General features: G+C 45.0%; 2 protein-coding genes across 2 annotated transcripts in view; both read left to right on the plus strand.

Moving 5' to 3' along the window:
* Nucleotides 1-10,254, plus strand: part of Trs23 (trafficking protein particle complex subunit 4-like protein Trs23) — a 54,330-nt gene extending 44,076 nt beyond the window's left edge. Inside the window, exon 2 of the mRNA XM_089563519.1 lies at nt 7,401-10,254. Coding sequence (XP_089419645.1) covers nt 7,401-7,782 — 382 coding nt within the window. The 3' untranslated portion in view covers nt 7,783-10,254. The remainder of the gene's footprint in view (nt 1-7,400) is intronic.
* Nucleotides 10,255-10,392: 138 nt separating this feature from the next.
* LOC149327725 (uncharacterized) lies at nt 10,393-27,779 on the plus strand. Its single transcript, XM_089563518.1, has 9 exons — nt 10,393-20,587; nt 20,710-20,887; nt 23,043-23,159; nt 23,249-23,347; nt 23,512-23,607; nt 23,708-23,809; nt 23,901-24,005; nt 24,796-24,861; nt 25,263-27,779. Exons 1-9 carry the CDS (start codon nt 20,517-20,519, stop codon nt 25,671-25,673), a joined length of 1,245 nt encoding a protein of 414 aa, XP_089419644.1. The 5' UTR covers nt 10,393-20,516; the 3' UTR covers nt 25,674-27,779.
* Nucleotides 27,780-27,920: the final 141 nt, after the last annotated feature.

Raw genomic sequence — 27,920 nt, forward strand, 5'->3', positions numbered from 1 at the left:
GGGGCGTCTGCAGCATGCAGACGTTGGTGAGTGGCGACACCACGGGGTTAACCCGAGCATCCGCGCTTAGCCATGCGTGGCATCGCCGTGTCCGGGGAAACGGGGATCCTGGTGGTTGAGCCAATGCCGAGCGTTTGGACCCTTAAGGCCCCTCGGCGGAGGCAACACACCACTTTGGCCCCAGCTTCCTGTAGACGGCACCTCCGGCCTGACCCGACCGGGGGAAATCGGCAGTCGCCTTTTCCTGTTCTCCTCTCCATCTTTCACTGTCCTATCTCCTTTCTTACAACTTTCCTGTATTCTCCTCCCTTCTTGGTTTTTTCTTTTTTTCCTGGCAGCTAGGGTTAACCTTGTGTGGCCAACTACCCTGAGTTGAGTCATATTTGGTTATAGTTGAGGTGTACAGCTGGCGTGGGCAGGACTTTCTTTCAAGTTCCTGTCGCGTCCCCTTGTTGGACTCCATGGTGGGTGGCTGGCACCATGACCGAAAAACATCAATTTTTTATGGCTCCCCCCTTTCCAAACTTGATCGCTCTCTCAAAAGAGGGCGGAACGAAGCAGCAGACTTTTTTTCGAAAAAGAAACCGACATTCACTAAGCTTCATGTGATACACAGCAACAGTGACGAAAAGCAAGCCCGAATAATATCCCCATTTCTTGTAACCAAATGCCTAACGGATACCTTAGGGCCTGGCTACAAGGTATCAAAAATGTCCAGCGGTGACCTACTCTTTGAACTACGCGAGAGCATCCAGTGCTCGAAACTTGCAAACATTGTTTCTATAGGGGACATCTCTGTCTCCGTAACTCCCCACCGATCCCTCAACACAGTCAAAGGCGTGATCTCAGAGGCTGACTTCATCCACCTTACGGAAACCGAAATGCTTCAAGGACTCTCCGACCAAAATGTCATTGACGTCCATAGGATCAAAATCTGCAAGGATAACAAGGAAATAGACACTAAACACATGGTCCTTACATTTAACACCAGCAGCTTACCCGAAACAATCGAAGTAGGATACCTGAAAGTCAACGTAAGACACTACATACCCAATCCCCGTCGCTCTTTCAATTGCCAGAAGTTTGGCCATGGCTCACAGAGCTGCCGCGGCCGCAAAACCTGCGCGAAATGCGCATCAAAGGACCACCAGTTTGAGGAATGCGACGCAGCACTACGCTGCGCAAACTGCGAAGGAGACCATGCTGCGTACTCCAGGGCGTGTCCGTCCTGGAAAAAAGAGAAAGAAATCATTACCATAAAGACAAAAGAAAACATTTCATTGAAAGAAGCCAGAAGGCGTTTTGCACTTACAAATACATTCTCCTTCACAGCAAAACCAAACTTCGCTGATGTGGTGCGCAGGGGCGTACCACCACACAGCACTCCGGCACCTGCCGAGGCCAGTTCCGCTGTGCCTGTAGCAGGGCCACCCACGCCCCAGGCAGAGACAGCGAAAGCTGCTCTGCCAACTCCAAGCCAGGGAGTACCGGCCCATGGGTCGACATTCCGCAGGACTTCCCCACGTCGGGGAAGACCTGACACTCACACACACGCGGCTTCCCCGCGGTCGTCCAGCACCTCTCGCGAGGTGATGGACCAAACTCCCAGCCCGCCTGCTTTACAGCGGTGGAACAGCTCTCTTGAGCGGAAAAAAGGCAGGGCCACCATAACGGCCCCAGAACATAAGTAAACCCCTCGTCGTTCCTACCCCAAAACATAAATATGGCTTTTCTAGTTCAGTGGAACTGTAGAGGAATATTGAGAAATTACGATGACATAAAAAATATTTTAGGGTCAATGTCACCCGTAGCCTTATGTCTCCAGGAAACCAATCTAGGTCCACAACATATGAACATCCTGAAGCATTATAAAACTTTTAGACGAGATCGTGAGCAGGCAAATAGACTCTCTGGAGGCGTCGCGATTGTCGTACAAAGCGGCGTTCCTGCTCGAGAAATCAGAACAAAACTTGAAGCCGTTGCGGTCAGTGTCGTCAGCTATAAAACAATTTCTATCTGTTCTGTATATATTCCCCACATCTCACACTAACAGTCCACGATCTACAAGGCCTCATTGATGAACTTCCAGAACCATATCTAGTAGTCGGGGATTTTAACGCTCACTCCCCTTTTTTGGGAACTCAGCGCTGTGACTCTAGGGGTCAAATAATCGAAGATTTTATCCTCACAAATAGTGTATGCCTTTTAAATACAGAAAAAGTCACATACTGCTCCCCTGCCTCAGGGAAAATGACCTGTTTAGATTTGTCGTTTAGTTCACCTTCTGTTTTTAACGATTTTAACTGGGACGTCATAGACAACCCATATGGCAGCGATCACCTCCCTGTACTAATCACTTTAACATCCCCACCAGAAATAATCCCCACAAGGCCACGGCGCTGGAACCTTCACCTCGCCGACTGGTCCATTTTTAGAGCCAAAGCAACTTTAGAAAACATAGTTTTAGAAAATCTTACCATCGACCAGATAAATGAAAAGTTCACTAATTGTATCATAACTGCTGCACTCACAGCTATTCCACAGTCGTCAGGAGTGGTGCAACAAAATCATAAAATATGGTGGACAAAGGACTGTAAAGAAGCTAAAAAACAACAAAATAGAGCTGGGGTAAATTCCGTAGGTATCCGACTTATGAGAATCTTTTGAATTTTAAAAAGGCAAAAGCTAAAGCTCGGTACGTCCGTCGCAGTGCCGAGAAAGCCTCATGGCAAAATTTTGTTTCATCTATCAACAGTCAGATCCCATCTAAAAAAATGTGGGCTCAGGTTCGAAAATTAAACGGCAACTTTTCACCATTCACAATTCCTTTTTTAACAACACCTGGCACACAAACAAGCATAGAGGAACAGGCACACATATTGGGGGAACATTTCGCTGCAGTTTCAAGTTCATCACATTACACGCAGTCCTTTTTAAAATACAAAAACATAGCTGAAAAACAGAGGCTCCCAACAAGTGGAGGTACAAATGGAAAATACAATAGTCTAATTACCTTAAAAGAAATCAATAGAGTACTATCTGCTGGCAAAAAAACTGCTCCAGGACCTGACGAAATACATTATGAAATGCTTGCCCATCTTTCCGAGCCAGCCGTGGACGCACTTTTAAGATTCTTTAACACAGTTTGGATATCTGGGAAAATACCGGAAGCCTGGAAGAAAGCTATTATTGTACCGTTTCTTAAACCTAATAAACCCCCAACCTCTCCTAGCAGTTATAGACCCATAGCCTTAACCAGTTGTCTCGCCAAATCCTTTGAAAGTGTCCTTAATGTGAGATTAACCTTTGTTCTTCAATCCTGTGAACTTCTTGATATCCATCAGGGTGGATTTAAAAAGGGATGCTCCACTACAGATCACCTAGTCCGCCTTGAAAATACTGTCAGAGAAGCTTTTATGCACAAGGAACACTGTCTTAGCGTCTTTTTTGATTTAGAAAAGGCATATGATATAACCTGGAGGTTCGGGATTCTCCAGGACATGGCTGAGCTCGGCATCCGTGGCAGAATACTGAACTCAATTAAAGACTTTTTGACTAACCGTTCATTTAATGTTCGTCTAGGCTCAACCCTTTCGAGGAATTTCATTCAGGAAAATGGAGTGCCGCAAGGGTGTATTTTAAGCACAACTCTATTCGTGGTAAAAATGAATTGTATTAAGAAAATAATCCCAAGGTCCATTATATATTGAGTCTATGTTGATGATCTTCAGATAGCATGCACATCTTCCAATATATCTACATGCGAAAGACAAGTACAGCTTACAATCAACAAACTGGCAACATGGGCAGACAAGAATGGTTTCCATTTCTCACCACAGAAAACAGTGGCCTTACTTTTTTCACTCACACGAGGCTTGCACACAGATCCCACATTACACCTAAACCAAACCGAACTGCCTTTAAAAAAAGAGCATAAATTTCTAGGCATCACCTTCGACAAAAAACTTACTTTCCTGCCTCGCATAAACGCACTGAAAAAGAAAGCGTCGCTATCACTGAACATACTGAAAGTCCTTTCACACAAACATTGGGGTTCTGATCGGGTATGCCTTCTACAGATTTATCGCTCTGTAGTATGTTCCGTTCTAGATTACGGTTGCATAGTGTATGGGTCGGTCAGCAAGGCCATCGTACTTGAAGCGACTGGACCCTGTGCACAATACGGGTTTGCATCTTTCAACTGGTGCTTACAGGACATCACCCATAAAGAGCCTTTACGTGGAAACCAGTGAACCACCACTTACAGACAGAAGAACAACGCTCACATGCTCGTACGTTTTAAAGATCCGTTCCCAGCCTAAACACATCTGTTACCCACTCGTTGCAAAGTGCCCACCTCGAACACTATTTACCTACAAACCCCTCGCAATCAGGCCACTTCTTCTCCGCTTTGGAGAGAAATGCCAAGAACTAGACATAATGGACACATTGCCTAATATTGCCCGCAAACCTGATCCACTCCCGCCTTGGTACTGCCTACCATCTGTGTGCGACTTCACACTAACACAATTTCGGAAGAAACACACACCGCATGAGCAGATATTACAAGAATATTTAGCAGTAAATGAAAAATACGGAGAATACGAAGCATTTTATACTGATGGATCAAAATGAGCACACTACGTCGGAAGTGCTGTGGTTCGGAATAATTGGGAAAAAACAGTACGGCTACCCAAATGTGCATCCATTTTCACCGCCGAGTGTTACGCAGTCTCGGTGGCGGTAGAAAAAATAATAAATGAGAACATTCAGAACAGCATCATTTACACTGATTCTCTGAGCATACTAATCTCACTTCACCACAAAAACGCAGTCACACCAATAATCGGTGATATCATACACAACATAACAAGCTCCACAATACAGGGACAAGACATAAAATTTTGCTGGGTTCCCAGCCACATTGGAATCACTGGCAACGAGAAAGCGGATGAATGTGCTGGAAAATCTCGGAACAAAGAAATAAAGAAAGTGAACACCCCCTACAATGATTGTATAAAGTTGGTACAGTGTAAGCTAAGAAATAAATGGCAGTCGCAATGGAATATTGACAAAAATAATAAGCTACATTTAGTAAAACCTATCCTAGGCGAATGGAAATGATTCTGAAACCAAAAACGATTCATTGAAGTTATTTTATGCCGTCTCTGTATTGGACACACACATCTCACACACAACTTCCTACTAACAAAAGATGACAAACCGGTTTGTGAACAGTGCGGAGATGAAGTAACAGTAAACCACATAGTATTCTCATGTACGAAACTTGAATCACTAAGGCAACAACACTTTACTGCATTTTACAAAGAACACATTCCTTTTCATCCAGCATTGATTTTAGGCAAAGATGCACTTGTCAGTATACCCTGTGTTTTTAGCTTTTTAAGGGAAGCCAGTATTCTTCACAAACTCTTAATTTACTCACCCTGTGCTTCGCTACATGCAGTTATACACCTCAGCCACTTTCTCAATCATGAGAGGGAGGCTGAGGTCTTTCTCCGAGTTGTTGGGAGCCTCGAAACCCTTGCCGAGCCAAGGATGTGCGCGGAGGTTACCCAACCTTAAAAAGTTTCTGCTGTCAGACATTTTTTAAATTCTTATCTTTCATCAGCTAGTTAGTAAAAATAACTTTTAGGCCCTTTACACCACCGTTCTTGTCCACCTTGTTTTCAAACTCTGCTCAAGCCAATTTTTCCATACCTTGTTTTTGGCGCATGATAGCCTTAGCCGCTTTTGCGCCATTAAACACAACACAACACACAACAGAGCCCATGTGTGGAATGAAGTCCCAAATTAAGTAAAAGAAAAAGATAATTTGTCGGCATCTTAGAAATGTGTTTTGCTAATTTCCATGGACGTGAGGGAATGAAGGAGTCTGTGTGATTTGATTTAGGAACATTGCTTACAGCTGACTATTGACCATAGTTTTGTAGTTTAGCTCTGCAACTTTTTTTTGTGCATTACTGAAGCGTGCTGTGCCCTGTCATGATGGGGTCTGCGAGTATTGTTGTCTGTTTAGCATGTGGACCCATTTCTAGCCCTGGAGACTGCGGGTCTAGCCATGTTTTCACTGGTTTTGAATAAGAAAGAAAACTTAACCAATGCCGCAACACAGGGGCACACTGTCAAGCTTTGCTGGATTCGAAGACACGTCAGAACCAGTGCTAGTGAAGAAGCTGTGGTATGCGCTGCTCAAGGCCGACACATCAACATGCCTTACAGAGATGGGCCACCACGTTGGTGCTACTCTGAGCTGAGAGATGAATGGCAGTGTAAAGGATAAGCTGCGCTTTCCTAGCAGGATGAAAGTGATGCTCACACCAAGGACGATTCACTGCAGTCATTTTCTAAGGAGAAATGGGCGACCACATTTTATGGCGAAGCGGGACAAGGTGAGGGGGAAAAAAATGTTATTGCGAATGCATACCTTGTGGACATGTCTTTTATTTTTAGTTTTAAAAGAAGCCAAGCTTCTTAACAGTCTGTGAGGTTTTACATGAATTTTAGAGGCTCCTTACAAAGCCAGCAATGATACCCTGTGGTTGGTGCATGATTGCCATAGTCGCGCAGCATTAACACCCATGAGAGGGATGCATTGTGCACTTTTGTGGACAACCTTGCACCCACTTCTCTCGCTCTTGTTAACTTATTGCCCATTCTCCTGGTCTCCTGCTGGTGTCATTGTGAGCACAAATGACCATTGTCAGTTTGTGCTCCCACTGATCGCATGCCTGCTATGGTCTCCTAATTTATTTGTTTATTTATTTCGGATACTCTCCAGGCCCGAAGGCATTACAGAAAGGAGTGGTAAGGTACATAAAATGAACACTGCATGTTATGCAATAATATTCTACAAAACGGCAGAAAATACCGTCGCCTTGAAATTGCAGATGCCAGAAATGGCAGCGATGGAGGGAGGAAGGTCATTCCAGCCTGCGCTCGTTTTGGGAGTAAATGAATTATGACACATTTTTGAACAGGAAGATGGAACACCAACTTTAAACATGTGGTCAGAACGGCGCGGTATGTATGATGGGCGAGGAAAAAGATGATGCTTTAATACAGGGTTGTGATGATACATTCTGTGGAAAAGACAGTCAAAAACATTTTGCGGCATGAACAAAGGTCTGGATGTGTAAGGGTGTCTTTCATGAAAGTAATGCTGGCGTGACGGGAATAGTGAGATAAGATGAAACGTGCTGTGCGATTTTGAATGGATTCAAGTGTGTTGATTAGTGTGATTTGACTGGGATCCCATACTGGGACCTGCAATGTCACAAACAAGTGTCTGATTTTATTCATTCACGAAGAGCACAGTTTTGCGAGAGATGCGGTGAAGGTTACCAACCCTGAAAGAAAGGTTGTCTCTTGTGGCGCAGCTACCCGCTGAGCATCCGGTTTGGCCGTCCTCGGCTGACGACCAACGAACGCATTGTTCTCGCCAGCACCTTCCACTCGTTCTACGCCATTGCCTCGCAGCTCTCGCCGGAGCCCAAGTCATCGGGCATCGAGGTGTTGGAGGCGGGCGCCTTCCGCCTGCACTGCTACCAGACGGTGACGGGCATCAAGTTCATTGTGCTCGCCGACACCCGCCAGTCAGTGCTGGAGCCGCTGCTGCGGCGGTTGTTCGAGCTGTACGCCGACTATGCGCTCAAGAACCCCTTCTATTCACTTGAGATGCCCATACGATGCGAGCTCTTTGACACCAACCTCCAGGCCGCCGTGGAGCAGATGGAGCGGACGGGCATCAGCAATGTCTGAGGCTGGCATCGGAGGTGCTCGGGAGAGAGGTGCACTTCGTCCCAGGCTGCCGGTCATTTTCTGGCCAAGGCAGCGAGCGTTTCTCAGCAACCGGTGTGCCCCGTACACATTTGCTGCTGAGTACATCTCTGCGAGCCCCGTTGCAGAATGCGTACTCCCAGCAAGAAATGAAACGCAAACAAGACTACTGAACCACGCCGTGGAAAATGCGCAGCTCTTGGCCAGGGGAAGCTGTGTACTAGCTCCTGCTACATTCATTTTGAAGGCACGAAGGCTCCTCTTTAGAAGGGGTGTTCAACCGCGCTTGTATTTCCAGTGCAGGAGCTAATACGTTGGTGTTTTTGTGTTGCCACCCAAGTTTTCTTGTTTGCGTTTCATTCGCTGCTGATAGTACAGGGCTTGCAGCTGTGTGAGCATTAATAAATACTTCTCCTGGTGCCGTGCCACAGCAGGAGCCAAAAGACATTTTGGTGTAGTTGTGGTGTAGTTGTGGGCAAGCAAAAAATTCCACTGTGCTTGGCAGCTGCTGTGATTGTCACATGACGGAGTCAGGCAGCAGGAGTGAATGACCCCCTCTGCTCCTCCCCTCAGTTAACCTCCTGCCCTGAGGTCTCTTGGGGGACGGGCAAGCACTGCCAGGGCCTCTCGTACACTTCTGCCCTGCTCAGATGGTTACTTTGTGTTAGATGTCTTCATATTAATTATTTGGCCTACTGTTCGGCTTTGTGCCTCTCTTTCAGTCCCCGGTCATGCTTTTGCAGTTCGTCCCTTGGAAGTCAATGTCATCTGCGAATCAGATTATTGTGGTATACCCTGTTAACTGTTTCAGTCCCAATTCTTGCCAATGCAGCCTTGTCAGCACCTACTGTGAACATGCGGTGATTAGTAGTGGAGAGATCATTTCTGCCTGCCTTCCATGTTGGCATTTTATTATTTTCTCTGTGGTGGCTGTGCAGCTGCTGTAGATATTTTCCAGTGCTTTTACACATACCTCTTCTACCCCCTTGCTCTGTAATGTGTGCATGACTGCTGAGGTTTTGACTGAGTGAAATGTTTCCTCAATTTCTATGACTGCTAAGTCTGCGTATTTCCCCATCACCTGATTGATGCTGTGACTATTGCAAGTGTCCTTTACATAAAAAGCCAGTGTGGTCCTTTGGTTGATTGAAGACCTCCGCAATTCCTTTGGCAGTTGCTTAGTGTGTACACCTTGTGAGCAAAAGACTAGAGGCTGGTCACTCTGTAGTTTTTCAAGTTCTTGTCGGTAAAACAAGCAAGGTCTGGGTCGAATCCTGCTTGCTCTTTGTTGTTGCATGTGTTGTGTACCGATAACTCTGCCCCTTTTGGCTCCTTGGGTGGGTGCCGTTTTCGTTCGGTGAAATTGCACGTTTCCTCTCGCGCGTGTCCCGTTTGGTTTGCGCAGTGTTTTCCTTGAAAGGATTCACCAAGTGACCCATTAATCACGCGACATGAGCGATCATATTTTGGTTGCCAGGAGAATTCCATATTTGAGAAAGAGCTCCTTGATGTTGTAGGTACATTCGCAATAGTCCTCAGAGAATAAGGTGTGTAGCCTTTTGAGGTTTTGTTGCAGTAATTAAGATGGGAGTGAAAAAGTGGAAACAGCGCACGGTTGGGGCATAATAAGGGGACACATGGTGTCTCCTTACGGAGTTGCAAATCGCCATATTAACAGGCAATACTTGATTTCGATAAATGAGCTAGTGTGTTTCATTAAATAAGACAACTAATGATCTAAACACTGATACAATTTCTAAATGAATAGACTTGTATTCCCTTAAGTTTAAAGGCTTGTTCTTAGCCCTAAGCACAACTTGTGTGTTTGCAGTGTTCTCTTTAGGAGCATTTTTTTTGTGTCCATGTAGATGTCTTGGCCTATGATTTACTGCACTGTATTCTATGGCACATAAGCAACTCAAGCTGCTGCACACCAAGCACACTGTCGAAGTGTCTTTTTGTTTATTTCTGCCATTTGCTCCATTCAGTATACTGCACAGATCAAGTGGGTGTTCACCTACTAATAGAAGCATCAGGTGGAAGAGGATGTGTTCATTTAAAAATAGATGAGAGGATTTTGATGGCACGTAATTTTGATGGCATGTCTTCTTCTCTACAGTGATGCGGAAGACATGCATGAATCACCGTGTGGTATTCGCCTTAAATTTATTTTTATTTATTTATGAATACTGTCAACCCTCATTTAAGGGTCATTACATTGAGGAGAAATGATTAGAACTGATTAGAAAATGATTAGAAATGATTAGAAACTGGTTAGAACTGCACCTTAACATTTCACACTATTCCAGTTTTTTTTGCATTGAATTGTGTTGTATTTTACTGTGTTAACATTGTTGTTCTCTTTACATTGTATTTCAACTGTTCTCTCCTCCCCCCTTTGTAATGCCCGCACAGGGCCTTTAAGGGTACAATAAATGAATGAATGAACGCATATATACACAAGAAGGAGCCTCTTCAAGGCATACAATAAAAGAGAGCATAGAAACGCAACACAGTTCACACCATAGTAGAGCAACCTGCTATACAAGAGGAAATATACCCGACAGTCAGTTGCACGCACATCTACGGGAATCCCATGCCTAGACAGAATCCCCAAGTGGATTCAGGAATGCCGCTGCACCTGCAGACTCAGCAACGTGAGTGGGCAGCTTATTCCAGTGCTCAATGGCATCCGGAAAGAATGAGCAGCGAAAGACATTCCAGTGTGGTGGTGAAGGCAGGAGCCCAGTCTACCTGGAGGCTGCAGGTATCATTTCACCGTGAATGATTCGGTGCAGTATTTTTTTAATCTCTGCTCTTTACGTCTTCTCTCTAATGCCCGAGTTGAGCATCTCCGTTGCCGAATCTGTTTCCCTATGTTTTGAACAGATAAATCTCGCCGCACGTCTTTGAACCTTTTGTATTTCCGTTGAAAGAACCTTCTAGTGCGGAGACCATACTACAGATGCATATTCTAGGGAAGGCCGTGTGAGAGATTTGTGTGCTAAAAGTTTGACATCTTTCGCTGCTCTCCACAACTTTCCTCTTAGCAGTTTTCTATGTGCCACCGCACACACGTTTCCGACATGATTGTGCCAACTTAGGTTGTGAGAAATTGACACCCCCAGATACTTGAACGTACTAATCTTAACAAAATTGTGGCCTGCAATATTGTGCTGAAAAGAGATTATATTTCATTTGTTAGTTATATGGGTAAATGTGGTCTTATTGAAGTTCATTTTCGTTTCCCATTTCTCACACCAAAGTGCAAAAGCCGGCAGGTTGTGGTTAATGTTAATCTGATCTCCTTCACATGTGACAGGTGCATAAATGAGGCAATCATCCACAAACAGTTTTAGTTTAACAGAATTTCCAACAGCAGTTACTATGTCATTGACGCAAACTAGAAACCGCAATGGCCCCAGCACAGAACCCTGCGGCACACCAGAATATACATCCAAAAAGCCAGACTCGCAATTACCGCCCGTTTGCGTGTAGCCAAGTGCACTTCAATCCACCTAAGGATATTTATTTATTTATTTATTTCGTCACTATCAGGGCCGTTGAGGCATTGCAGGTAGGAGTGGTAAGTATACTTGTACAAATAAAACACAATAAGGAGAGTAGTTGGCACAGGTGATGAAGAAGAGCGGATCCAAAAACTTCTGGTTCAGAGATGGAGGCGATGCTGGCGGGCAGGTGGTTCCAGTCTGAGCTGGTCTTGGGGCCAGGAAAGAAACTGGTTAGTTCTGCAACTTGGAACACTCACTTTGAGGCGGTGGTCAATGCGAGATGATGCATAACTCGGAACAGCGAAAAGACCTTGTTTTAGCGATTGATTAGTGTAATATATTTTTTGGAAAGTGAAAAGTCTAGAAAGATATCTCCACTGATGCCAGCCCTTCGCACTTTCAGGAGTAATTTGCCTTGAGAAACCTTATCAAAGGCTTTTTCAAAATCTACACAAATAACATCAATCTGCCTCCGGTCATCTATAGCTTTAGAAAGGTCATGTATTAACTGTGTCACTATTGAAAACCCTCAACGGAACACATGCTGACATTGAGAAAGTAGTCTGTTTGTTTCTAAAAAAAAATTATGTTTCGCAACAACATGTTCCATTACCTTACAGCAGACTTGAAGTAAGTGACACAGGCCGATAGTTGTTCATGAGTGTGCGACTGCCACCTTTAAATGCCGGTATAACAATGGCAGTGCGCCAGTCTAGTGGCAGATAATGAGTTTAGAGTCATTTTTGGAACGTAATTACCAAGTAGGAGGACATCCATTCAGCATACCAGAAGCATGTAGGTATTCCATCCGGACCGATAGCTTTCTTTTCGCCTAATTGTATCAGCTGCTGACGCACGCCGCTCCGAGTAAAGCTGATAGCATCGATAGACGTTCCAGGAGAATGTGCTTCGTCGTGTGCGTTGCTTTGGTTCTTGTTTCTTACGAACCATCAATAAATGGAATAAGCTGCCCCATGCTGTTGTTGAGTGTCGGTCCGAGAATGCTTTTCGAGCACTGTTGTCGAGTGTCCTTTAATGCTCACTTATACTTTATCGCCTTTTCTGTTTTGCACTGGTACCCCCTAGTAAGCCTGACAGAGGTGTACACACTGTTGATGCCACTACTTTCTATTTTCTTCTTCACTGCCACGTACCACTGACTGGGTAGTCCACGTTGTTTGTTTGACATGTATGTAGTATGTATCACCTCCTGCAATTATGCTGTCACGGGGCTGCGGGAAATTCAAATTTTTTATTTTTTTTTATTTAAAACATACTGCAGTCATTGAAGACCAAGCAGGAGGGCAATACAGGTCATAAGTGAACGCAATTCAGCGCCACCATTAGCAAGCAATCACAAAAAAAAAAAAAACAAGCAATCATAAGCAATCAACGGGTCAAAGCAGTCAAAGCAATCAAACGCGCAGCATGCAGTGCAAACAAAGAAAAAGAAATGAAACGGCAAAAGCGAAGAGTAACATCAACCCAGAGCTTTTCGTACTCGTTCTTCGAAAACATTTGCATCATGCGCGGAAAAAACTTCTATTGGGAGTGCATTCCATTGTGAGACAGTGCGCGGAAAAAATGAGTTCTTAAACCTGTTAGTACGCGCAAAGATTGGTTCCAGGTTGTAAAGATGGGTGTGCCGAGTTTGACGACCCTCACGTGGATGAATGAACAATTGCGCGTTGATACCAAGTTGGTGATTGCAGAGCCGATACAGAAACCGCAGCCTGGAAATCTTTCTTCTGCTTTCTAAGGTCAAAATGTTGTTAGCACTCATTAGAGACGATGGTGAATCTAATCTGCGGTATGAATTGAATATGAAACGAACTGCCTTTCTCTGTACCATTTCTAGTTTATTTACGTCTTTTTTCAAGTGAGGGTCCCATACTGTACAGCCATATTCCAGTTGAGGTCTGATAAGGGTATTGTATGCAAGCAGCTTAACATTGGAAGGGGCCGACCTTAATTTGAAACGAAGAAACCCTAGTTTCCTAAGGGCTGATGTACAGATTTTATTAATGTGGCTGGTCCAGTTCAAGTTGTTAGTTATCGTAACACCTAGGTATTTACACTCGTTGACCTGAACTAATGAATATTCGTTGATTTTGTACAAAAACAGCCGGAGATTTCTTGTTAGTTACCCGAAGAAGGGCAGATTTTTCTCTGTTTAACTCCATAGACCAAAGATTACACCACTGGCTCACAGCATTAAGGTTATTGTTCAAAACGATTTGGTCATTGGTACAACGGATAGTTTTGAATAGGACACAGTCATCTGCAAACAGCCTTATACTAATGGATGCGGTGTCAACTGAGGCAACGATGTCATTAATGTATATGAGGAATAAAATGGGGCCAAGGACACTTCCCTGGGGGACCCCAGAGCCAACCGGTAGAATTCCAGATGAGCAGCCATTGACGTGGACGAACTGTTTTCGGTTATTAAGGTAGGCTTGAATCCATTTCACAATCGGTAGAGGAAGACCAGTGTTCTGGAGCTTTAAGATTAGTTTGCTGTGTGAGACGCGGTCAAACGCTTTACTGAAGTCAAGAAATACCATGTCAACTTGCTCGCCCCTATCAAGTGAGGATGCCACTTCGTGAATGGTAGTTACTAGTTGAGTAACAGTTGAAAGACCTCTCCGAAATCCATGCTGGAAACGCGTTAAAACACTGTGCTTTTCAAGAAATGCGATTATGAAATTGGACAAGACATGTTCCATGAGTTTACACGTACTGGAGGTTAATGAAATTGGGCGATAGTTACTAACATCAAGGCAGTCACCTTTTTTGAAGATTGGAATCACTCGGGCTATTCGCCAATCGTCAGGAAGAACACAGTCCCGCAATGATAGCTGGAACAGATGAGTAAGAATATGGGCCAGGGGTTCCGCATAGCGGCGCAGGAATACGTTGGGTACATCATCAGGTCCTACAGAGGTCTTCACTTTAAGGTTGAGTAGCATATTAAAGACACCTTCGTACGTAATGAAATCAGGTGACAGATCCGGGAGGGAAGAATCAAACTGAACGTCGTCGTGAGTCGTGGTGAAAACAGTGAAAGTAGTGATTAAAGTGGTTGGCAATAACTGATGCGTCATGTGTAATACAATTATTAACAGATAACTGGTTCGGTTCTTTCTTAGATTCACTGAGGTATCGCCAGAACTTCTCAGGACTGTCCTTTAAAAACCTCGGGCGAGAATGAGTGAAGTATTTTGTTTTTGCGTCGGATAACTGACTGGCTAGCTTAGTTTTAAGGGCTTGATGGGTGCTATTGAAATGACCTCTACGCTTGGCACGTTTTAATTTGCGATGGATATGAATAATTTCTCGTGTCATCCATGGGTTCTTTTTGTTAGTTTGGGCACGTCTGCTTGGTACATGATTTTCTAGGCAAAACTGAACAATCTCCTTAAATGACGTCCACAAAGATTTCGCATTATCACACAGATTGTCAGAAAAATGCCACAGGGTGTCCAAAATAGCTTGGTCATTCGCACGTGAAAAAGTTTTCACAACGCGTACAGATCGGCCTTGCCGATTTTCAATGGGAAAAGACAAGTTTACGACATGGTGATCAGAAATACCAGCGTCTACTGATACCGTGTAATCTGACACACTCCTGTTGACAAAGATTAAATCAAGAGTAGAACGGGCATTCCCGATTTCACGAGTATAATCAGTCACAGTTTGCACAAGATCGCACGCGAGCATGATATCAGTCAAAGGGTTACCAATGACATCAAAGACAGATTTTGGGTTACTCCAATTGATTTCAGGTAGATTAAAATCGCCAGCAAGAATAAGGCGATCTGTTTTAAACAGGCATAAGTGATCGTAAAGTCTAAACAAATAATCAGGAGAACACGATGGCGGTCTGTAAGCAGCACACACTGTGAATACGTGGCCCCAACAATTTACTTGGACAATTAAGCTTTCATGATCTGGGATTTGATGAAGGACTACTGCATTTAGAGGGTTTTTTAATACCACTGCTACACCACCTCCTCGTGTGGGTCGGTCCCGACGAAAGATTTGGTGGGAGCTGGGTACCAGGACAGAATCACTGACAGCATCATGCAACCAAGTCTCAGTGATGACTGTTATGTGTGGGTCATGCACTAAAAGAAGGTATTCAAGTTTATCCGTCTTATTGAGGAGACTCTGGGCATCAGGTCTTTGGATTTAGCACCTGCTTTCTGTCAATCATTCGTGGAATTTCGCGACGAAGGTTCCGGGCAATCATCTTTTGCTTCACTTTGCGATGGAAGAGCCACACGCTCATTACGTGCGTCATCCCAAATGTATAATACGCGGTCAATTTTCAGCTTACCATGAACTAGGCTCACGTGTTTCTTGGCATCTCGTTCTATCTTTGAACTTTCCCACAATAGTTTACGTTTGCGCAGCGTGCACTGGCTATAATCATTTTGAACATACGTATTTGACCCTTTTAGTTTTTTTGAATTATGCAACACAGCCTGCTTTTCTACGAAATCTTGAAAATACGCGATCACGGGTCTTCGGCTGCCTTGCCGTCCAAGACGATGTATACGGGCAACAGATTTGCATTTTAAACCAAGTTTTTCTTCAAAGATCCCAGTTATAACCGCATCTCTTAAAGTGTCTTCGTTTTCATCGGGAGGCTCGTCTATACCGTATACGATAATGTTTGAGCGTCGGCTTCGATCTTCGAGATCAACCAATTTGTTTTTCTGCCATGCCATCATGTCTTGCATGGCAGCGGTTGAATTCACGAGAGAAGCCACCTGTGGGGGATTAGAGGACAATTCTTTCAAAAGTCCGCTCAACGAGGATAGCTGTGAATTAAAACCGTGTAAAAGTTCTTCGGTGTTCTTGATACGGGTTTTCATTTCTAGAAGTTCACTACGTATTTCAGCCTGTCCGTCCAAAATACTGCGGCACAGATCTTCAACAGGAGGACCGGGGTTCTGCTCGACATCACCGCAGAGCAACATTTGGCATGCAAGGAAACACTCATAAGCTATAGTTATGCTGAATTCCAATGGCAGATCGAGACCGCTCCGCAGGATCGCGTACGGAGCGCGTCGGAGCGCGTAGCTTCGCCACCTCCCATTTTGCTATTGGAATGCGAGTGCTCTCTCGGGAGCGCGACGCCAGCGCCGCAGCGGCGAGCCGCGAAACTAGGCGCCGCCGGAGCGGATGAACACGCGAGTATGCGGCCGCGGTCTTCGGAGAGCCAGTGAGCCTGTCCCTACCGTTCACGAAAGAAGTGACGGACGACGCGCAGGCAAGTCGCTCGCTGCTCGATTTTCCAGCCTTGCGACTGCGAGACGCAAGCCGCTGAACCAATCAGCGAGACAGTCGAGCTTTCGGCAACGACGCCGCCCGCGGACAACGTTTCTCCCTGGCTGCCGTAGTCGTCGCTAAGCCTAAATGTTTTTCATCGATGCCGCAGCTGAGGGCGCTTCGGAACTGGCCAGCGCTGTAGTAAAGGTGCTACTCGCGTCACCGTTTTACTGTGTTCCTCGTCTCATAATAAAGACATGATCGATTTCTGCGACGCCTCCAGCAGCGGAGCTAGCAGACAGCAGGCCAGCCGCACTGGGCGTCGGGAAGAAATTTGCTTGTATCGCAGTTATCACTTCTACCAGCAAAAATGATTCATTTGTTACATTCCTCTACTGCAGGGCTTGTTACGAACGTGAACAAAGAATATTAGCGCATTTTTATGACGCCGGCGGCAGGCATATACAGGCCGGCAGCTTCACACTCGCTGTCCGTTTCGGACGAATCTTACTGCTGGACTCTGAGCTTTCAGTGCCCGAGTCGGAACTGTCCATGGAGGAAGGAAAAAGAGAGGAGAGGCCGTCACGTGACATTTTGTGAAGCCGGAAACCAGCTCGGCGCCATCTTGTCCGGGCTGACGTCATCGCATAAGTCCCGCCCTCGACTACTGCGCGCGCGTTTCAAAGCCATCGAAGGAGCGTGCTACAGCATGGGCACAGATCCCCGCGCTGGTGGCGCTTGGCTGCTTGCCGTCCGGTTTAGGACGCCCTATGCCGGTGTTCGTCAGCGGAAAAGTTAATAAAGCGGAAATACCCGTGTGAGACAGGCGGCTACTTTCAGTTACTGCTTCGTACTGCGTCGTCTCGCCGTCTCCAACTGCTCGGCCCTGGTCACAATTAGTAGCAGCCGAGAAAAATACTTATCTCAGCTCTTGCAAGCGCGGGAAGTGACCTTCGCTTTCAATTACTGCGGTGGCCCATCTTGCGGTGGTTATCTGCGGTGGCCCCCCTCTGGCAACGCCCGTCCCTGGGACTCTGAAGTTGAAGGCTGCATTCGATGAAACTAGTATACTTGCTTGTTTAGCTCAGCGCTCGAAATTAGCCTTCACCGGGTGAGGTGAAGGACACGCGAGAAACGTGGGCCCCTCGTCTCGCGAAACCACACGACGGCCACCGATGCCCGGGAAGGGCATTAGTCCGGTATCGAAAATCTCCCTGTTCCTCAACTCTTGTAAGCACGGGAAGTGACCGTCGCTTTCAATTACTGGGGTGGGCGAAGGACAACTAAGCACACGCGAGAAACGCGGGCCCCTAGCCGCGCGAATTCCACACGAGCAGTGGTGTAGCCAGAAATTTTGTTCGAGGGGGGCACATGTTTTATTTATTTATTTTATTTGGGAATGCTGTAGCCCTCACTTGAGGGCCATAACAGGATAGGTTTTTATTTTAATTATCGAGGAACAAAAACGTCAGGCACCGACAAGACACAAAAAACATAATCAAAACATAATCAAAACATGAATACTTAACAACTTAACAAACAAGCATGAGGGAAATCATAACAACAGCATGATCAGTTGTCAATTCCTCTGTTGCCTGTAATATAATTCCAAAAGGTTCTCAAACTCTTTGACATTTTGAGCTGTGACAATATGAATTCCGCAAGACCATTCCGCATATTAATACATGAGGGGAAAAAAAGAGTTTTGAAAAGCACATAGGTGGGCTCTGTACGGTCGTATTGCGGCACTGTGGTTTAAACGCGCACTTTGTTTTAGAGGGGGTGAATATATGTTTCTTTGTTTATTTTTAGTTGATTCTTGGTGATTTGGAAAAACAGTTTCAACCGTTGTTTTTTTCGTCGTGTTTCGAGCAGTTCCAGGTCGCAAGATTTAAGCATGTCTGTTACAGAATCGGTCTTCCGATAACGCGAACATACAAAACGCACTGCGGTTCTCTGAATATTTTCGAGCTTATCTCCCAAGTACACTTGGTGGGGGCTCCAAACAGAGGAGGCATATACTCCGAAACCGGGCGGATAAATGTCTTGTATGCAGTTAACTTCAAATTTTTTGGTGCATGCTGTAATGTTGCAGCGCGGCCTCCTCATAGAATTTGTGGAGGGATCAAACGCAAGAAAAATAACTGTATTTCCATTAACAATGACGTTGCGTATTACATAAAGCTACGCGCTGTCTTGACAAGGGAAATATGTATATTTTAAAAAGTAAAAGAATGGATAATCGTATGTCTTAAAAATCGTGGCAGACTTAACTGATACCAATGCTTCCATGTTTTTGCATATTTGCTAAGTAAAGAAAATATCACACGAAGTCTACAACCATATCAATTCTTAAACCAACAAAGCAGTGCATGCCACTGATATGAAAAAACGTAAAGACCATGAAATGAGCAATTAGAGGACACTATGTTAATGAATCTTTGTCGTTCAATAACCTTTACATTTTTGTACATATGCAACGGCTAGGGAAAAATCTCAATGACGCTCTCCTTCGTTGCAGTGTACTGCACAGCAGCAGCTGTCACCGGTCATGTGTTGCGAGTAATTGCACCGAAATTTTAGTCGCAACAGCGAGCACATGAACAAACGAGGAGCTCTGCAAAATATGCATTAGAATTAAGTGCGAAGATAAAATGGAGTATTAGAAATGCGAAGATACAACTTGGCAACTTGAAATTTTGAATAAAGCTACCTTGGCGCAAATAATTTCACAAGGACAAAAAAGGCGAGGAAATTGTGAAGTTATTTGCGCCAAGGTGTTTTATTCCAAATTTCAAGATGCTAAACCAACTAGCCCGGCAACATGCCTTACTGAACGACTTGACAAAGGACAAAAAAGTGTCGCTGGAAACAAAGTCACTGTATGTATACACAAAACCTCGCAACAAGATATTTAAATACCCGTATGCCTCCACTACATCTACGTGTCTAAGCAAAAGTCATTCCATATAATGCGTCAAACAAGGCAAATAAACTTCTTGCGCAATCACAGATAGTAAGCTTTACACACGGAAAGACAGACGATTGAGGCTAGAACAAAGCTGTAAATAGCAGAAGTCGCGATATATACTTGGGCCATGCTGCGGTCGGTGACAGTTCGAAAAAATTCCGGAGGGGGGGCTGAAGCCCCATAAGCAGCCCCCCTGGCTAGGCCCCTGCACACGACGGCCACCCATGTCCGGGAAGGGCATTCTTTCGGTATCTAAAATCTCCTCCCTGTTCCTCAACTCTCGTAAGCACGCGTAGCGACCGCCGCTTTCAATTACTGCGGTGGGTGAAGGACAATTAAGCGGGCCCCTCGTCGCGCGAAACCACATGACGGCCACCCATGCTCGGGAAAGGCATTCTTCCGCTATCTAAAATCACCTCCCTGTTCCTCAACTCTCGTAAGCACGGGAAGTGACCATCGCTTTCAACGCAGTACCCCCTCTCTTGGCTACGTCGTTTTCTGCCGGTGGAGATTATAAGCCTCCCTGGGACTCTGGAGTTGAAGGCTGCATTCGACAGAACTAGTATACTTGCTTGTTTAGCTCAGCGCTCGAAATTAGCCTTCACCGGGTGAGGTGAAGGACAATTAGGCACACGCGAGAAATGTGGGCCCCTAGTCGCACGAAGCCACATGACGGCCACCGATGCCGGGGGAAGGCCTTCGTCCGGTATCGAAAATCTTCTCCCTGTTCCCCCTTGGACCAGAGGGTGGGGGGGAGGGGGTTCTCGCGGGTGTCGTACGAATGATGAAGGGCTGATGGGTTACTTGTGGCCCTGGGACAAGGCGCGCGCTTTTGTGTGCCATGTTCCCTTCCCTTCTGACAACGGCAACCTCTATAAAAGATGGGCTGGTGTCAGTATTCGTTCGATGCAAGCGAGGTGCAGATGCAAGAGTAGGAGATCGCAACTGATCCAATGCCGAGCTGTTGTGTGCCAGGGTGCACGTCCCGAGGACCACCGAAAGAGGCTGGAGTCTCCTATCACCTGTGAGTATACACTTCATAATTCAGCTGCGCGTTTGGAAATCTGTCATGTAATGAATATTTTAGCTCAGTTTTTGCGATTTTATTGTATAGAAGCATATGTACATTGCATTTTCCATTCTCAGGTTCCCTGCAAACGCAGCTCGTCGAAGGCAATGGACACAGGCTGTTTGGCCGCTCGATGTTCACCGAGAGCCTACCAAGCACACCTGTGTTTGTTCAAAGCATTTTCTGGAGGAGCATTTTGATCGCACATCGCCGAACAGAGTACGCCTATGGGAGCACGCTCTACCGCTTCTTTTGGTGAGAATGAATTTGCTTATTGAAAATGATTTAGATGCGATACGATCTGTGCGACCATATATATGTTGCATATGCGTCATGCATTTGACGCACAATCGATGCAGCGAGCGATCGACAAAACGACTATGAATGTAGTACTTTGCAGCAAGCATATAAAGCTGACACAAAGTTGCGCCTTCGCGAAATAGGATGTCGAAAGAGGATATCATTTGCTCAGGCCTTCTGACGATCATGCGCATGCGAGTAAATTACATTTATTACTTATTGTTGCGTTATATGGTATTTGCCCATTGATAATATATTAGCTTATTGAGTGCGCGCTCTGCGTCTGCTGCAAGGAAATTTAGCAAAGGGAAGAGATCGGTGCACATGTTGTTATGATTATATAAAACAAATCATAGCATCTCCCTTCGATTGAGGTCGCACGTACACGACATTTATGAGGCTGATTGTAGTCAGTAATCCTACAGTTAGACGTCAGGAAATTTGTCAGTTATGTTGTAGTGCCCGTGCATTGCCAGGTTCGCCGCGTCATATGGGACGCGCGTGAGCAGATGCTCCGTGCACTCGCAAGATGCGAGTGCAAGTGTACCCGCGCTCCGGCGGTGCGCAGCACTAATAAGTAAGGATTTTATTTTTCGGCGGTTTCGGTGGTCTCGGTCGCGGCAAGATATATAGGCGTTGTCATTGCGAAAGCACGTGTTGTTGAAGGCCGGCCGCGGCGTATGATCAGAACAGCTCGGAAGGGCGCGCTTCCTCCCCATGGCCTGAGCTCGACGACGACCTGTTGAAGACCGACAGGGACTGTATGAGTAACTAATGCCTATTGCCGCAGTATCGACGTACAACGCTAGGCGATGGGTAATACCGGCGCTAGTTTGTTACGTGGCGAAGGCTGGCGCAGTTTTCATAGTAAGCTTCTTTGTGCGGTCGGGTCCGGCGAGCCCGTTGTACGTAATGTTTTGTTTTGACCCGGAATACGGGTTTTGCTTTTTTTGTGTGTGTGTGCGTGTGTGTCTGGTGCGTGCATCATCGTGTGAGTCTAGGCTTGCGACCGCACGTAAAAAGGAGTAGTCTCCTTTTGGTTTGTTTTGCACTATGGCTCCACGAGCCTGAAATTCCTCCTTTCCGGGTTCTTGAAACCGAAACTGGGCGGCCAGTGAGCTCAGAATGCTGCTCCTGGAAAATTGAAATAGTTTGTATTATCAGCAAGAGGAAAAAAAAAGCGCCGAGAGAGCTCATATTGGTATTTCTTTTTATGTATTCATGAATGTACTCAGGCCTCCCCAGGTCGATATGCATATTGTTTTGCGCCCACTTTCGGTTTCCCGCGCTCACTGCCAAAACTCCTTGCGCTGTAGACAGAAGGAAAATAGATCTCGCAAAACGTAAAAATTCACGTTGAACTGCTTGCTATCGCCCACCCGGTGATTAATGACTACAATGAGCCGTAAAACTAAGTTTTACAAATAAACTATATAATGCTGTGCAGGGTGTCTCACAGACCGGAGAGAAAGTTAGCCATACCTATGAGCGCGCGGTTTTCGTTTCAGCCATGTGCGGACCCAAAATTTCTTGTGCTGCAGCAGCGACGAGAATGGAGTTTTCGAAAGTTTAAACACGGATATAGGTTACATATAGGTGGGCTACAAACATCCCAGTAGGAACCTGGTTCAATATTAGATACCATGCAGTTAATCAGCCTGCTAGTCAATGTCTTCACTGTATTCTTCGCTGTTGACAATGCTATGCCAAAGAAAGCGCTTTGCTAGTTAATACACCTGTAATCTGATGCGAAAAACCGCTCATGATGCTGCGCCAAAGAGGGCACTCTTCTAACTCAACTAGCCCATTTTCAAACATTGTATTAGGTGAAACAACCTGCATATGGTACAGTCTGCCTGCTTTCCATTTGCCATCTGCTATGCTACTGTCATGATGAAAGCACTGTTTTGTCTTGAAAAGCCTGTTTTCAAGACTTCCGATAGATATCTTCACTAAAAGAGGAATTGATTGTGTGTTGTTTGCCATCACGTACAATTGAAGGTCCTGTATATACCTCAGTTAATTAGTATGGCTATATACACATTACATTATCATAGTCAGTAAGTACACTTAATAATGATAACCAATGCTGGAGCTTCCTACCCCCCAGATGCCTCATCCAGCTCAGCAAAGCCTTGCTCTTGGCACTGCAAGCCATCCTGAAGGACCTTTGTCTGCACTTGTCCAACACACTCGTGGCATTCCTGAACTCTTGCCACCTGCACAGGTACCTATAGCAAATGTCTATAGAACTGCTTTGATTGACTGGCTCAGCTCGCATGCAGAGTTCACTGGTAGACGCACTTTTACTTTCAGGCTGCTGCAGACCTTCATCTTGAGAGCACAGCCGCTTTGTCTGCCTCTGGCCTCTTTGATCTTGGTGGTGCTCTTCAAGAAGATTCCCCACTGGCACAGGTAGCATCTCCGAATTCGCTTACTGTCCTTTTACTGTTAGGACGCGCTTCGGTGAACGCAAAATTCATCCGGAGCCCTCAGTGCATTTCATACCATACTTTTACTATTTGATGCAGCCTTTATCAGGATGCAGAGTTCACTCCTACATGTACTTCTCCTATCAGGCTGCCATGGACCTAGATGTTGACACCTTGGAAACCTTGTCTGCCCCTGGCTCCCCTGCTCTTGCCATTGTTCATGGAGATTCATCGCTGGCAGAGGTAAGATTCCGTTTGCCAGGCATGCACATTTCACCTATCGTTTGAGACAGCCTGTATGTAAAAGCAGAGTGTTCACAGCCAGATGTGTTTGTGCTATCAGGCCCCTATGGACTTCCCTACTGATTGGAGCTCAGTCCAAGCTGTCCTGTCTGTCCCTGACCCCTCTGATCTTGGCCGTGCTCTTGATTCAGAACCATCAGAGGTAACAAGTCACTTTTCTGTTCCTTTTACTGACTACTGACATGGCCTACATGTGGAAGCAGATTCAAACATATATGTGTTCACAACAACAGGCCCCTATGGACATCACTCTGCACAGCTCAGCCCAGATCATCTTGTCTGTCCCTGGCCCCTCGGGCCTAGTTGGCACATTTCGGGGTGAATCCTTCCTTGCACAGGTAAGCAGATGATTTTTGTCTCTGTTTTCTGTCACTTTTCTTCTGTATTTAAATTGGATACAGCTAAGTTGCTATCCTGATGCAATAGGAGAGTTCACGGTGAAAGTTCACTTAGCTAGAGTAAACTTAGCCTATTAAGCCACACACAGCTCCTCCTGTTGGATCGTCTAAGCTTATACACGCAAAGAAAAAAAGGTGCAATGGTTTTATTTGATTTGACAACTAGCCTAGCTTTACAGTCACTAATGCTATGGAATCAAAGAGTTGTCCATTTTGTGTGGACTAGGATAACTTCATTGTGATTTGAATTTAAAAAAAAATATTTTTAACTGAACCACATAGAATCCCTACTGAAGTTGTGAGTGAAACACGTTTGAATGAGTGGCTCTGTTAACATGTATTTCTTAACTGTTCCGCTCCCGAGCCTTAGGTAAGCCTACATGTACAGTGAACTATATTCGATTTACCACAACACTCAACTCAAGTTTTGTTGCTGTTTTCTTGTTGGCATAGAGATATCAATCTCTGAATATAGCTTTCACCAGCCTTTTATTACCAAACTGTTCATGCAGCAGAAATTTCATTTGTTTAAATACTGCCAGGGTCCTTGCAGCTTTGTATTACCTTGGACAATTGCTCGCCTCAACTTGCCAGCCAAATGGCATAAATCAGATAGTAATATACTAAATCAGGTGATATAATGCTAAAACTGCATACAAATTCCATGATGACCAAGATTATTTGCACAGTGTTTAGCACCTGAGTTAACTGTGAGCAACTGTATGCACAGGAGCAGCCACCTGTGTCGTCCGCGCCAGCTTCAGTGGCAACACCAAAACGAAGCAAGCAAGCAATGGTAAGCAAATGCTACAAATGTGCTACATATGCAAGTTCCCATGTCGATGTTAGTAATTGTTGGAAATGCTGTCATTAAACAACACTAGGCAATACAGCACCTTATGAAGTGCATGATTATAGGAAATTTGATTCTGGCAGAAATAATTGTTTAACAGTATATATATATTAATATCCATGCATTAAGCAATGCATGAATTTCTATTTCAAGCAGACCAGCTAGTCATAACTTACTCAGGACAGTATCTGGCACCCTAGGATAAAACAGTTCTCATAGAATTTGTGAATTCACATAGCCTCATAGATGTTGGCAAGGTCAAAGTAATATCTACGAACCATTTTGAATTTGAGCATGTTATGGTGGCAATAAGAATCCAATAATTGTTTGGTTCTACCTTATAGGTTGACACCCCAGAGAAGGCATTCTTGCGAACTCGTGCAGCAAGACTTACTGCTCTGCAACAGAAGTCAAGAAAGGCGATAAAAAGGCTTCAGCAGTCAAAGAGGCGCCTAAAAAAACAGAATGCAGAATTGAAATGTGTCCTCAAAGCGTTAACGACACAAAATATTTTGCTAAAAGAACAGGCAGCGGTGTTAGATAGCCTTGGCGCAGCAAACCAACAGCTCCTTCAGCGACAGCTCGCCAAGCACACAGGGCAGCATGCCCCAAAAAATTACTCACCTGAGCTGAGAGCTTTTGCTCTCACTCTTCATTTTTATTCCCCTCGAGCATATGCTTATGTAAGAAAAGTATTTGATACATGCTTGCCGCATCCAAGAACATTACGGAAGTGGTTCGAAAGCATAGACTGAAGGGCAGGCTTTTCAAAAGAGGCACTCAATGCACTGAGAATGAAGTGCTTGGAAGCTAGCAACCGAGGCCACCAAACTGTATGTAGCCTTGTTGTCGATGAAATGTCAATACGACAACAAGTGCAGTGGAGCAAGGGCCATTTTGAAGGCTTTGTTGATATCGGTGCAGGGGCTGATGGTGATTGTTTACCGCAGGCAAAGGCTGCCTTTGTAATAATGGCAGTCTGCATCAATGGTCACTGGAAGATACCACTCGGGTACTTTCTTATTGATGGGCTAGTAGGTGAACAACGGGCAAATTTGGTTACACAAGGCTTGCTCTGTGCACACGATACTGGGGCTTTGATTGTCTCTCTAACTTGTGACGGTGCACCTGCAAACATAGCTATGCTTCAAGAGCTAGGCTGTGATTTTACAGACATCACTTGCCTGAGAACAACATTCCCACATCCCGCCAACCGAGAACCAGTGGCAGCTTTCCTAGATCCGTGTCACATGCTCAAGCTGGTAAGGAATGCTTTTGCACACATGAAATACTTTATTGATCACAACAATAAAGTCGTAGCATGGGAGTATATTGAAAAGCTGCACACATTGCAAGAAAACGAAGGCATACACCTGGCAAACAAACTAAGAAAGGCGCACATTGAGTGGCGTAGGCAACCAATGAAGGTTCGTCTGGCAGCACAAGTGATGAGCCAGTCAGTAGCGACAGCACTTGCCGAGTGCAGAGCATTGCATTTACAGGGATTTACAAACTGCGAGCAAACAGAAGAGTTTCTAACTCTTGTCAACGATATATTTGATGCCCTAAATTCCCGAAGCATGTACCAGAAGGATTGGAAAAAACCAATCAATGAAAAAAATGCAACAGAAATAGAAAACATGTTTGAAGTTGCGACTCAGTACCTCTCTTCTTTGAGAGAGCCTGTAAACAGGCGTAAAATTATTGAGACTAGCCGTAAGACAGGTTTTCTGGGCTTTATCATATGTATGAAAAGTCTGGTTGCCCTGTATAACTTGCTGGTTTTGCAAAAAAAAATACTGAAGTACATTCCAGCATATAAGATCTGCCAGGACCATCTAGAACTTTTTTTTGGCCTCATCAGAGCACATGGTGGCCATAATGATAACCCCACAGCACAGCAATTTCAAGCAGCATTTAAAAGAATACTAGTGCAAAATGAACTTTGTGATGTTGCTTCTGGGAATTGTCAAGTTTTAGATAATATTACTATATTATCGTGCAGTGCCACTGCCAGACATTCGTCAGCCGAGGTATTGAATTCCTCCACAGCAAGGAGCCGGCTTACAGAGAGTGACAAAAGTGAACAGCACCGCATAGCTGCTGAGCATGATTATATAGCATCCGCAGAAAACATCAGCGATTTCGGGAGTCGGGTAGTAGCATATATTGCTGGCTATGTCGCACGCAAGCTAAGCTTAAAGCTGATGTGTGAGCAGTGCACTGCAGCTCTGTTTGCTCCTCACACAGATCCAGCTACATCGTTCATACGCAGGAAAAGTAAAGGAGGGCTCTGCTACCCATCAGACAGTGTGGTAAAAATCTGTCAGCAATCTGAATTCCTTGTACGACGGGCAGTGCATATGAAAAAACTGGCTTCAAAAACTCTTTTACACGACCTGCTACATCAGTTACTAGAATCTTTGCAGACGACAGAGGTTTTCCAAACACTGCAAGCACATATGTTTGAAAATGATCCTCTGGAGAACCACTACATTCATTTGATCAGAAGTGTAGCAGAGTGCTACTTCAATATACGCCTTTTTCATGTTGGCAAGCAAGCTACACAAACTTTCCAAGGCAGCCAAGTGCGGCAGATGTTTCAGAAGCTCACGCAGTTTAAGGGACAGTAATAAATTCCTACTTGCTCGGCTAGTGTCCAATTAAACATTTATTTCAGCAAACAGGCCTCTCTGACATTTATATTCCCAACCACCTGCGAAAGCATATGAACAAGAATGTCAAGACACATTAACTCAAACTTGAGACACACATGTAAACAGCATCATTCAAGCAGTATCAGCAAACGTATGAAGAAAGAAATGCCAGGGGAGTACAAGAACAAACAATCCAAACCATTACAGCCCAGGTGAAAATCTTTCCCAGCCCAAATGGTTTATGGAACAATTTCCAGTTGGTTCCAGTTAGAACCAAGTGGAACCCAGTTGGTTCCAACTGGAACCAACTGGAAATTGTTCCATAAACCATTTGGGCTGGGAAAG

Source organism: Amblyomma mixtum, chromosome 10 (assembly GCF_055824585.1).
Source record: "Amblyomma mixtum isolate Tamu chromosome 10, ASM5582458v1, whole genome shotgun sequence".
Lineage (NCBI taxonomy): Eukaryota > Metazoa > Arthropoda > Arachnida > Ixodida > Ixodidae > Amblyomma > Amblyomma mixtum.